At 41.3% G+C, this 13,619-nt stretch overlaps 1 protein-coding gene across 2 annotated transcripts in view; it reads left to right on the plus strand.

Annotated features, from left to right (window-relative positions):
• MSRA (methionine sulfoxide reductase A) overlaps positions 1-13,619 on the plus strand; it is a 701,247-nt gene that overhangs the window by 374,936 nt on the left and 312,692 nt on the right. For both annotated transcript variants that reach the window (XM_030198712.1, XM_030198711.1), the window contains exon 3: positions 3,138-3,257. In XM_030198712.1, coding sequence (XP_030054572.1) covers positions 3,138-3,257 — 120 coding nt within the window. The remainder of the gene's footprint in view (positions 1-3,137; positions 3,258-13,619) is intronic.

The raw sequence follows: 13,619 nt of genomic DNA on the forward strand, positions 1-13,619 counted from the left end.
CGTCCCTTAGGATCATCATCCCCCCCTCACCACTGCCTGACCAACCCGGAGCCTTTTCTCTGCTAGATCCCACCCACAGGAAGTTGCATCAGCGGGGCTGTACACTTACTCGGCAGAGACAGGCTCCGGGTGGATCAGGCAGCGTCTGTGTTACCACTACAGCTGTTTGAACAATGGCCAGAGGGAATGGAAGCTGAGAGAGAGGTAGGACTCACAGAGGAGCAGCAGGAGGGAGATGATGCTGGGTTTGAATGAAGACAACATGAAGTAAAAAAAAAAAAAGTTGAAGCTATTTAAGTTAGTCTGTTTCCCCTTCCTGTGCAGCTGTCTTCGCCGTTAAACTGAAAACAAAATCAAGCAAACTTATGAGCTGCTGCATCTAGGTTGTTGTTATTTATTGTTGTAGCATTTTAATTCAATCTCTCTTATGTTTTCAAACATGCCAGCTTTGGCAGCATACAGATGTACACAGAGGTCAGAGGAAGTATAGTAATGGAATAACTTTTCGTAGATAGAGTAGTAATTTGTTATCAATCATATTCAGTGTGTCATTTAGAGGGGCTGGTTATAGGGACACCCTAGCATGTATTTATATTTGTGCAGAGATCTTTTTTTCTCCTGGTAAAGGGCCATTAAAACAGATGTCATATTATAAGAATCAGGTGCTCAGCATTCAGAGTTTCTATTTATCCATTTATTTATTTAGTTACTTATTTATGACATTTAACCCTGCAGAGTTTTTTTTCTCCTGGTAATGGGCATCTAAAACAGACATCATGTTATGGGAATCAGGTTCTCAATGTTCAGAATTTCTGTCTATTTATTTACTTATTTATTTATGGCATTTTATCCCACGTTAAACTTGAATTAGGTTGGAACCTGGAAGCATTTAAAAATAAAAAAAATTTCCCGGAGAGAGTAATGCATGACCCCTCCCCCCCCAGCTCTCTCCCTGGGTATAGCCAGCTCTGCAATTTTGGGGGGGGGGGGGGGGTGCAGAGGTAGACAGGGGGGGGGGATGCAGAGGTGGACCGGGGAGAGAGCCTGTTGTTAAAAATTTACCAGCACACCACTGCTTATGAATGCCTCCTAGTGATACATCATTGCTTTCTTCTCCAGCTTAGTTTTTCTATCTTTTATTTTAATGTAGCCTGTTGAATCACAGCTTTACTTTCCCCATACATTCCTGTATTCCTGAAGTAATGTTCAGAACATTTACAGTTTATTTTTTAAAATTCCAGTTGTCTTATTTTGTTCGTATAGCTAGATATTCTTTGCATTATTACATTCATTTAAGAACATAAGAATTGCCACACTGGATCAGATCAAACCTCCATCAAGTCCAATATCCTGTTTCTAAAGTGGCCAATTGAGGACACAGAACCTGACAGGGTCCAAGAAAGTAGATAGCTTCATGCTATTTACACCTAGGATAAGTAGTGGCTTTTCACAGGTCTACCTTAATAACAGTTTATGGATTTTGACTCTAGGAATTTGTCTAAACCTTTTGTAAACCCAACTGCGCTGCTTTTACCAATCAGCTGGCAGCGAGTTCCACAGCTTAACAATCCATCAAGTGAAAATTATTTTCTCCTTATGTACTACGTGGAGGGGAATAATCGAACGAGGACAACCATCTCTAAGGGTGCCCATCTGTAAGGATGGCGCCGCAAAGGGGCGGGGAAACCCATATTATTGAAACAAGATGGGCGTCCATCTTTCATTTCGATAATATGGTCGGAGACGCCCAAATCTCAACATTTAGGTCGACCTTAGAGATGGTCGACCTAAATGTCAAGATGGGCGAACTTCAAAATAAGAAACTAAGACGCTGTGAAAGGTTGCTGTTTCTATATAATTTGGGGCTTCCTTAATAACAAACTTTCAATCCATAAGCATTTGACCATTGTGCTACATATGTGACCCAGCAACAATCTTGCACTGGTCAAAACTTACCAGTTTTTGATGTTCCTTGAATGTACTGTAGCTGAAAATGTTCTTCATTTCCTGCGTTAAAGACCTTTCTACCTTTTACTCTCACCATGTATTGTTCAATAAAGCAAATTTTAATTTATCAAGATTCATTTATAGCAGTAGCTACAGTAATTAGATGCAAGTGCAAGACCATCAATTTGATTTGACTTTGGGAGCCCTTTTTTCCTGAATGATGTATAATTTAGTTAATTATTATTCTGCCACCTTTAAGGATTACATAAGCCAGGAAACAGTGCATTAAACAAATGTTTACCATTAGTACAAATTATTGTGTTTTGACAGCTTACAAAGCATCAAAGAAATAATTGTGTTTAAAAATAAGTACAATTGCTGTTCAATCAAGCAATTTTGTAGGTAGGTGGACATTCATTAAACTTCATCAAAGTTTGTGACATTAAATGTTTTGTAGGATTAGAAAACCATGTTATACCCTAATAACTATTCAAAATATCATTAGAAATATGACCACTGGTTGATCTCATGACATGTCATTGGCATTATGCTCTTCAGTATGGAAGACTCAAGCTGAAGGTTTTTATTCATTTCTGCTGGTTGCAAGAGTATCAAAGATAAGATGCATTGGGTCCTGACAGAGTGGTGATAGATGCTGCTGGGGAAACACGTACTACCACATAGATATCACATACTGCTCTTTGGGGCCCTTTACTAAGCCGTGTAAGCATCTACGCACGCCCAACACGCGCCAAAATGGAGTTACCGCCCGGCTACAGAGGGGCTCTTGCAGCAATTTCATTTTCGGACGCGCGCAGGTTATTACCGCCTAGTTACTGCGTGAGACTTTACCGTGAGGTCAATGGCTGGTAGTAAGGTCTCAGACCCGAAATGGACACGCAACAATTTTCATTTTGCCGCACGTCCATTTTTGACAAAAAAATTTAAAAAGGCATTTTTTACAGGTGCGCTGAAAAATTATTCTACACTTGCCCAAAGCACGCATCTACACTACCGCAGGACATTTTTCAGCACGCCTTTGTACAAGGGCCCCTTTACCTGCTTTTATGTTTTTCTATCTAGATGGTCCACTGTACTGCAACAAGCAAGACACTGGGCAAAAGACAGACATCATAGCATTACTTTTCTGTCAGTTTCTATGTTCATGCTGTTATGTACTGTCTTTCCAGGTATGGGCTGTTTCTGGGGAGCAGAGAAGAAATTTTGGCAGCAGAAAGGTATTTACTCCACTCAAGTTGGCTATGCAGGGGGCTATACCAAGAACCCTTCTTACCAGGATGTTTGTTCAGGTAGGACATTTTCCTTTCATTTATCATGCACAAGTAAAGCCTTCCTCTGTTGATAAAAGAAAATCTTTTAAAATTTTATAGAACAATAGGGATAGTGGTGATGATACATGGATTAGGTTAAACACTGGCACTGGTGTTTAACGTATATTGGTTACAATGCTGGTTTAATATCCGCAGCCATATTTTTCACCAGAAGTATTCTGATGGTAGTCATTTTTGGAGGAAGTAAGTGCACATTCCCAAGTTGGGCCTTGAAGAGCAATTCTTCCCCCACTCTTCAGGACCAAATAAAACAAAGTGTACTTCACCTCCAAGCAAGTCCTGTCTACTGCTCATACCAAGGGTTCAAGTCGGTTCCAGTCTTATAAACATATAAGTGCCACTGCTGTCTATACACATATAACTTTATATAGATATCTCATCCATAAACGTTCTACCTATTATTTGTGTGGCAGCACTTATATATATATAATCAGTGCCTTCTGCAATTCTGTGGCTACTGCAAGAGTTGAAAATTAAGCCTTGACAATGGACTTTCCTGATTCCTGTGAGCTCACTACAAGGGACCTAGGACAAAGTGGATAAGTTAGACAGAGGCTAGGGTGCATTTAAAAACTCTTCTCCCTTCTACAATGATTGGTACCAGGAGGAGAAAGAGAACAGCGTTATGTTGAGCCACATATTTCCTCTCTGTTTCCTTAGGCCCAATTGCTTTGAACTATACAGTTGAGAATTTGAGAGGATAGGTGAGTTGGTTCTGGGGTATGAAAGAACTGAACTCCATTTCCCAATCCCAGATCCCCTTCCTCAATCCAGGATCCCCTCTTTCTTCTTTACCCTTTCGTGAATCTTTTTCCTCTCCTTCCTCTGTTCCATGATTCTCTTTGTTCTCTCATTCAACACCCCCACCCATTCTTACATCCTTATCTCTCTGTTTATCCTGCCTGAGATCCCTGTTCCATTGCCATCCTCTAAGATCCCTTTTCTCTCTGCATCTCTATATCCTTTCCCCTTTTTACTATCCTCCTCTTCCCTTTTCCCCCAATAAATTTATTTATTTAAAATATTTATAGTCTGCATATCAAAGGCCTGTTTGTGACTAGTTATATCATACAGTACCTAGAAAATATATCTTAGTACCTGACTTGCTCAATCTGATTCTTAATGCTTAATGTTAATACATCTAGGCAGTGCCGTAGTGAGGGTGCCTGACACCCGGGGCGGGTCGCCGCTGCGCACCCCCCCCCCCGGGTGCAGGGTACGGCGCCCTCCCCCTCCGGAGTGCACCCCCCCACCGAAACTTACCCTACCTTTCAGCGGGGGGCAGGCGGGAGGGCCGATCCGCCCCCAGTGCACGTCACTGGGAGCTGCGTCGGCTCTGCTGCTTCCCTGCTCTCTCTGCCCTGGAACGGAACAGGAAGTAACCTGTTCCGGGGCAGAAAAAGCAGGGAACCAGCGAGCCGACACCCCCCCCCCCCCCCCCAGCACGTGCACCCGGGGCGGACCGCCCCACCGCCCCCCCCCTTCCTACGCCACTGCATCTAGGAGAGTTGAATGCCTTGACTCAGCTAAAATTCTCACAGCACATAAAAGCAAGGGTAATCTGAGTTTCCCAGATTTAAACTTTGTAGTTGGACTGCAATGCTAAGGCTTCTTCGTGTGCTAAACCGCAAGTCTTCTATGTTCTCATTGACCATATTTAAAGAATTTGAAGGACCAAAATTCAATGTAGACAGTTTCATAAAGTTGATACAAAGGATGAAATTATGGAGATTTTTGAAGAGTTTCAAATATAATTTCACCAGGAGGTGAAACTTAAATATCTTTATGTTTATTAGGCTTTATATATCACCTTTTAGATCTACTACCAAAGTGGTCTACAATAATTAAAATGATAAATGTAAACAGGGGAAAAGAACACCAAATTAAAATAGGAAAGACTTATGCATATGTTTACTAAGCGGCACTGTAGGCGTGTTAGGGTTTTTAACATACATAAATGGTTTACACGCATTAAACGCTAATGCGCCCATAGAAATGTATAGGCGATTTAGCATTTAACATGCCATAAATTTACAGGCATGTTAAAAACGCTAACAAGCTTATTTTCGAAAGAGGATGCCTATCTTTCGACACAAATTGGAAGATGGGCGTCCTTCTCCCAGGGTCGCCCAAATCGGTATAATCGAAAGCCGATTTTCGGCATCCACAACTGCTTTACATCGCGGGGATGACCCAAAGTTCCCAGGGGCATGTCGGAGGCGTAGCGAAGGTGGGACTTGGGCGTGCCTAACACATGGGCGTCCTTGACTCATAATCGAAAAAAGAAGGGCGTCCCTGACGAGCACTTGGCCGACTTTACTTGGTCCTTTTTTTTTTTACGACCAAGCCACAAAATGGTGCCCGAACTGACCAGATGACCACCGGAGGGAATCTGGGATGACCTCCCCTTACTCCCCCAGTGGTCACTAACCCCCTCCCACCCTCAAAAAATTATTTTAAAATATTTTTTGCCAGCCTCAAATGTCATACTCAGTTCCATCGCAGCAGTATGCAGGTCCCTGGAGCAGTTTTAGTGGATGCAGTGCACTTCAGACAGGCGGACCCAGGCCCAGGCTCAGCTCGAGCTGTGGCTGCTCCAAATCATCCCCACCACCGAGACCCTGAAGCAGCAGCGCGAAACACTGGCCATCATCGGCTCGGGATTAGAGGGCGAAGAAAGCGTGGCAGAGCACCCGATTTGCAGTGAGATCCTTAGACCAGTACTGACTTTAAAGATAAGTGTTGGTACTCATGCTGAGTGCATAGCATTATTCAAACAATATTGTAAGCACACCAAAGTTCAAGAAAAGTTCCAGAATATGTAAATGACAGGAAGTTGTCAGCAATTTTTGAAGTTTTTTTGGCCAGTGATGAAGAGAAGATCCTAAAGATCTGTTCTAGCTCCGATAGATTTAAAAAGCTTCTATGAGCTCTTTGAGGCCTTTTCCTTCTTGTAAGGGGCTATATTCATGTTTGGTATAGAGCCATGTTTTTGTATTGAAGTTGCCGAGTCATTTTTTGTTTAGTGGAAATCTTCTTGTGGAATTTTCTGGCGGATTATTAATTATTCTGCATGTTCAATTATCCCTATCACTGTGCTGTACGAACTGTGTATGTAACAAGGTGTTAATTGCACCAAAGAAACATTAAGCCCTATGTGGCCGTGTTTTCACTACAAAGACTGCATCGGGGGCAATGACAGTCAATGATCAAAAATTTTTTTTAAAAGCATACATATAAATAAATCAATTAAAAATAATAAAAACATATTTTAAAATTAGACATAAATATGAACTAACAGACATGCATAATGTATCATATTATAAAATGTTTTCAAGTAAAACACAACATACTCCATAATGCATATCACTTTGATCATGTCATTCTGAACATTGGCGACCAGTTTCTGCATGCATCACATTCAAGAATCTTCTTCTAGTATATAAATCCAGGCTCTCATCTGCCCTTGTGTATTTCAGCAACCACCAGATCCCATACACTCCACTTTGGTGTCTTCACTCTGCTGACCATGATTTACTGGTGTTACCCACTCCAACTCAACTTCGTCTCACCATCTCCCGTCACTCCACCTTCTGCTATTTTGAAACTGAGCTTTAGAATGATTTGCCGTTACACGTCAGGAATCAGCCCACTCTGTCAGTTTTTAAGAAATTGCTCAACTCATCTTTTCTCTTTGTGTTTCTTTGACTCCAGCTAGTTAAAAAAAAAATTATATCTAGCATGCCTTTTATGTTTGTCCTTGCATACAAGTTTTACTGATTGATCTTTTATTATAATTTTATTGTAAACCGCTTAGTGATTGCTGTTTTATTATGTTACAGTAAACCACTTAGAGGGGCATAATCGAACGGCACCGGCCTTCTCTGTGGGCTGCCATCTCCGGAGCCGGCACCGCAAGTGGGCAGAACCAACCATATTTTCGAAAAAGATGGCCGGCCATCTTTTTCTTCGGTAATATGTTTGGGCCTTGCCAAATGTCAGAGATCGCCGGCATCGGTTTTCGGCCATAATGGAAAATAATGCTGACAATCTCAAACTCGGCGAAATCCAAGGCATTTGGTCGTGGGAGGAGCCAGCATTTGTAGTGCTCTGGCCCCCCTGACATGCCAGGACACCAACCGGGCACCCTAGGGGGCACTTCTAAAAATTACAGATAGAAATAGCTCCCAGGTGCATAGCTCCCGTCCCTTGGTTGTTTAGCCCCTCAAATCCCTCTCAAATCCCCCCCAAAACCCACAACTTTACACCATTACCATAGCCCTAAGGGGTGAAGGGGGGCCACCTACATGTGGGTACAGTGGGTTTTAGGTGGGTTTTGGAGGGCTCCCATTTACCACCACAAGTGCAACAGGTAGGGAGGGGATGGGCCTGGGTCCACCTGTCTGAAGTGCACTGCACCCACTAAAAACTGCCCCAGGGACTTGCATACTGCTATCAGGGAACTGGTATGACATTTGAGGCTGGCAAAAAAAAAATTTTGTTGTTTTTTTTGGGTGGGAGGGGGTTGGTGACCACTGGGGGAGTAAGGGGAGGTCATCCCCGATTTCCTCTGGTGGTCATTTGGTCAGTTGGGGCTCCTTTTTTTTTTATTTTTTATTTATAAATTTTAAGTTACATTCATGTAATAACATAAATATAAAGGAATTCAGAAAAATCAAAACTAATTCTATCATAAGAAAAACCTTGTTAATTTTTGTCCACAATTAGATCCAAGCTCTAAGTAAATTAATTTCAAATACATTTGAAGAAAGGAAAAAGAAAAAAGAAACGGAAGGGTTTCCTCAAAGATGCAGCCGATACATAGTACTTCATAACAGAAAGTCTTATTCTACTCCTTAGACAAGATAAGTTCTAATAGTTTACTAGGTTCAAAAAACATAATTAGAGGAATTTAACGAAACGACACATCTACAGGGATACATGAGAAGAAAGGTTCCACCTATATTTATCAGTCTTAATTTCAATTGTAAAAATTCCTTCCTTCTCTTTTGTGTATCCCTAGAGAGGTCTGGGAACATTTGAATTCTAGCTCCTAGAAAGCTATCTTTGATATGGCTGAAAAACAATTTGAGTATATTATTTCGGTCCAGTTCAAGTGCAAACGTCACTATCATAGTGGTCCTTTCTGTAATAGCCTCCAGTGACGTCTCAAGGAATTCAATTAAATTTAAATTTGGTAAGACTGAGTTTTCTACATTTCTTATGCCAGAAATATACTGAATCCTAGTAATAGGCGGAATATTCTCCGGAGGAATATGTAAAACATCCTTAAGATATCTTTTAAACATTTCTAACGCAGGTATCAATGGGGATTTGGGAAAATTCAAAAGTCTTAAGTTGTTTCTCCTTATCTGATTTTCAAGGTATTCAATCTTCCGGGTTTGAATATTTTTATCTTTAGAGACAGAGGTAGAGAAATTTTTAAAGGTTTGCATATCATTTTCAAGTACCTCTATTTTAGTTGTGTGAGTCTCGAGCTGGGCGGAAAAAGAATCCTGAATTTGCTTGATTTCAGCCATTTCTCCACGAGTGGCATTAGATATCTGCTGAAGAGTAGCATTCAGACCCTGTATTGCGTCCCATAAAATATCAAGGGTCACTACAGCCGGTCTTTGTCCACCGAGAGCTCCAGAGAGATTCTCCTGTGCCTGAGAGGAAAGGGGATGTACATCCTGTCCTCGCGCTGTTCCCATAGGTGAAGAAGTCGCTACGGGGCCTCCTCTTGCAGCAGCAGGGAGTCCTCCATTCTCGGGTATACCAAACTGTTGCTCCACCGAAGCAAGCTCTTCTCTGGTTCTCGTAATCGAGGGAGGACTTAATGTAACTCCCTCGGTACTAAGTTCCCGTTGTTCTTCCTGGTTTACCGTAGCACTCGTTGAGGCCCCCGGCGTTCGGGTCACCATCTCGTCTAGAGTTGCCTGTCTCATGGTGGAGGACACGGAACGGCTCGTGGAGGTGAGCACGTTAATTTTTGCTTTCCTTTTCCCCATAACCAACTCACGGGGCTCGTAGGGGAAGCACCACAATCCTGGAATCTGACTAGCGTTCAGGAGACACTTGAACGCACGTCCGTTTCAAGCGCCATCTTGGATCCCCTCCAGTTGGTGCTCCTTTATGAAGCTTGGTTGTGGAAAAAAAAGGGACCAAGTAAAGCCGGCTCCGTGATGGAAAGAAGTTGAACCCGGCCAAAATTGGCTTTTGATTATACCGATTTGGCCGGGTTCAGGAGATCGCCGGCCATCTCCCGATTTGTGTCCCAAGAAGGCTGGCGATCACTTTCAAAAATGAGCTGGTTAATTGCCTTTGCATAGGCCTTTTTAGCAGTGTATAAAATGTTTGGAAATCTATATAAATAAAATCCCCCCTCAGACGTTCTGAAGCTCACTCCATCTGTCCTGAACTCCTGTCCTCCTGGTAGGCTAGGCTATTCGGACTACTCACCCTCAGTCTCAGCCACACCCATCTGGGCTGTAGGCCACGCCCCATCCGCACATAAAAAGCACCCTCAACATTCTAAAGCACACTCTGAGGCTTCAACAGTTCGTTTGTTCGAATCTCTGTAACCATTTTTAAGCACACTACATCTCTGCCCCGCCCTGACCTATCAGAGAAGGGAGGAGTGTCACAGCTGCACCGCTCTGACCTATCAAAGGGAACTGAAACAGGAAAAGGGAGGAGCGTCACACCGAATGATGGACCTATCAGAGGGAAGTCAAATAGAAGAAGGGAGGAGCGTCAGAGGCCAAGGGGATGGCCGTATCTACGTCTCATAGGTTTCCTTGCTTTCTTTTCAGTGTATTGCAGCTGCAGCCACTTAGGTAAGTCTAGCAAGCCTGTCAGCTACTGAATACAGAAAGCAAAAGATAGCATGTGGGAACTTGCTCCATTTTGTTCTCTGGAATGCAGTGATTATTATACAAATGGTCTTGCTTTCATTATTTTGGTAGGGGCTGCCTTCATGACTGTCCACAGTCCCCCCAGTCCTGACACCTGACAGGGGGGACAGGGAAGGACACTCACTGTCTCACATAAGCACTCGCACACACTCATTCTCACATACACACACGCTCTCTCACAGACACACTCACACCCACTCTTTGTCACACACACACACTTGCACATTCTCACTCTCACACAATCACTCTCACAGACACTCTCTCAAACATACACACTCCGTGCAAAACCTTGCTAGTGCTCGTTTCATTTCAGCCAGAAACGGGCCTTTTTTACTAGTAAATAAATAAAAGGTCAAACAAAAACATGCAAGGGCAAAAATAAATGGTGTCATATAAAAATAAATATGCTTAGTCTGATATGAACAGTGTTTATTTGCTATTGTGCTATAAAAACAGTATATGTACCATCTGTATTTGATGAGAGACATTTATGTATTTGTATATGTTTATCTATATATATATATATATATATATATATATATATATATATATATATATATATATCACAGATTTTTTTAGCACTTTCAGTCATTCAATCACATTATTACACTTTGCATGTTTTTATTTGTATTTTAATCAACACATTTGTGATGCTGTTAATGTCCACAGTACATTTATTTGTTTTTATATTTTAGTTATACCCCTGGGTTTTCTGATGAATTAATCTATTAAAGTTTATTGGATTCTTCTTTGTGTTATCTTGGCTTCTTCTGGAATCCTACTTTTTTTCCCTTATGATCTGGGGTGGATCCTCACCCATGCTCTTTCTTGGGTACATGCATAAATATCAATATTGCAACTACATGCTATTCTGTAAAATGGCACCTAAATGAAATGGCATGTAGTTTGCAGGTGGGCATTCACATGGGTGAAGTGTAAGTTGAACGTGTGTGGTGCACACTTTTACATGTGTAGATTATAGAATCCTTTAATCTGTGCACAATCTTTAGTAATCTAGGCATTCCTTTACTCTAGGCTTGGTGTAAGTGGGGGTGTTCTTAGCATGTAATGTTGGTATTCTATAAAGAAAAGTAGGCACATACTTTTCTTTATCAAATACGGTCCGTGTAGGGATGTTATAGGCTCCTAAATGTAGGTTCCCCTTTATAGAAATACCCTTATAACGCCACTACATTTATAAGTTTATGTCCCCCATAGAGGAATCATCTCTTTGGGTAGGGATTACATTCATGTGTACACTATTGTATTTCCAAGACTATGGATATAATTTTACCTGGAAAAATCACCTACAAATAGCAGATGTAAATTTTGTGCATACTTTCATCTAGGTAACTCTGAAAGGAAAAATTAGGTGAGTAGCTGAAAATTGCCCTTATCCAAGTACTCTGCCCTCCCTTCACTGTGTAGATAAGGGGCAATTTTATAACTTAGTGCCTCAATGCTGCACAGTGATCGCCAATTCTATAATGCCATCTTGGTGCCCAGATTACATTATAGAATACCAGAGTAAGTCGGCATCAACACACCTACATTTAGGCATGCATACTTAAACCAGGTCTATGGTTGTCATAAGTAGGCATGCCTAACAGTGCACATGTAAGTAGGAGACACACCCATGTCCTATCCATGCTCATGCCGAACAGAGAGGGTAAACAGCATACATAGAAAGTACACAAACAAAAAAACCAACACTGGGCCTTCAACACTGAGACAACAGGAGTATTTTATTGACAAGTGACCCGACATGGGCCGTGTTTCGGCGTTAAACAACGCCTGCCTCAGGGGGTCAGGGTCTGGATGTAATCAGTTTAAAATTATATATGTGTCCAATGTCTCCGAAAGTAAACGGAGAGGGTCTTTACAACCAAACTCGCCTGTCAAAATATGCAACAGCGATATCGAGCGAAGAACTCCTGTGTAAGCCTTTTCTTTAGCAAAAGAAAATTTTCTTTTGCTAAAGAAAAGGCTTACACAGGAGTTCTTCGCTCGATATCGCCGTTGCATATAAAGACCCTCTCCATTTACTTTTGGAGACATTGGACACATATATAATTTTAAACAGATTACATCCAGACCCTGACCCCTGAGGCAGGTGTTGTTTAACGCCGAAACACGGCCCGTTTCGGGTCTCTTGTTAATAAAATAATCCTGTTGTCTCAGTCTTGAAGGCCCAGTGTTGCTTTTTTTGTTTATGTACTACCCATGCTCATGTACATGTATGCTCCCTTGCAGTTACACGCTATAGTACTTAAGTGCCCCCTTATAGAACAGTGTTTAGTGCACTTGCATGCATAAGTACTAATTAAGGAACCACTTATGCATGTAAGCTATGAGCAGTAGCATGTGTCCAGTTATTGAATTACCCTTCAAGTGTTGGGCTAGTTAGATATTTAGTTCAACACTATCCAGCTCCTGGTGAATGTGTAAGTCTACTAGAATTTCAGCCCATAAATTTATAAACTTTTATAGATTGCTTAGGAAGTTCAGGTGACAAGTATGCAGTGGTAATGGAGCAGATAAATAATGATTTATGAAATAGCCTCCTCCATCTAGCAAAAACAGATTCCCTTGTAATAATCATAGTTTTTCCTAGATCAATTCCTCATTGCAGAGATTTATGTGTCATAGAAGTAATAAATGATAAGCCTTTACCTTATTAAACTGATAACTGGCCCTTCTTAATAAGTACCTGTGATTCCAAACCAAAGTAGGCAGTACTTTGTGCTGTATGTGGGGACTCCTAGAATACTCACTGAGGCAGTAAAGTCATTTGTGTGCATAGAAGAGGGTTTTATGCATTTAATATACTGCCTTTATGTGGTACAACCAAAGTGATTTACATATTAAATACAGGTATTTTCTCTGTCCCTAGGGCACAGTAACACTAGTTGTAAAATTGCATAGATTGTATGCAGCTATAAGTATACTTGTAATGCCCTTCAGGTTGACTTTATTTACCTGCAGTGAGCAGAGGAATTCCTGGGGCTGGAGATTGCGATATCTAAATGTATTATCAATATTTTTCACAAAACATTTATGCATAGTAAAGAGCAGGTATGTTTGTAGTTTCAGTGGGACAGTTTCAAAGTGATTGTATGTGCATCCTTTCCCTTTGAAAATTAGTGTAGCTTATACACATGCTTGCTATACAAATGAATCAAAAAGTACAATCCCCTTTGTATACCTCTGGTAAAACAATATCATACAAGCAATTCTTAAACCAGGGAATTGCTAAAACTGTACTCTAACAATTGTAAAGTTCCCGGGATATGGATGGAGAGCTCAAATGAACCTGCCAAAAAACACCCAACTTAAATAATAATAAGAAGAAGAAAAAAAGAAAACTTTTTATGTGAAAAGGAGAAATTCTCAGAGGTTGAAC

This window comes from Microcaecilia unicolor, chromosome 3, assembly GCF_901765095.1.
Source record: "Microcaecilia unicolor chromosome 3, aMicUni1.1, whole genome shotgun sequence".
Classification (NCBI taxonomy): Eukaryota; Metazoa; Chordata; class Amphibia; order Gymnophiona; family Siphonopidae; genus Microcaecilia; species Microcaecilia unicolor.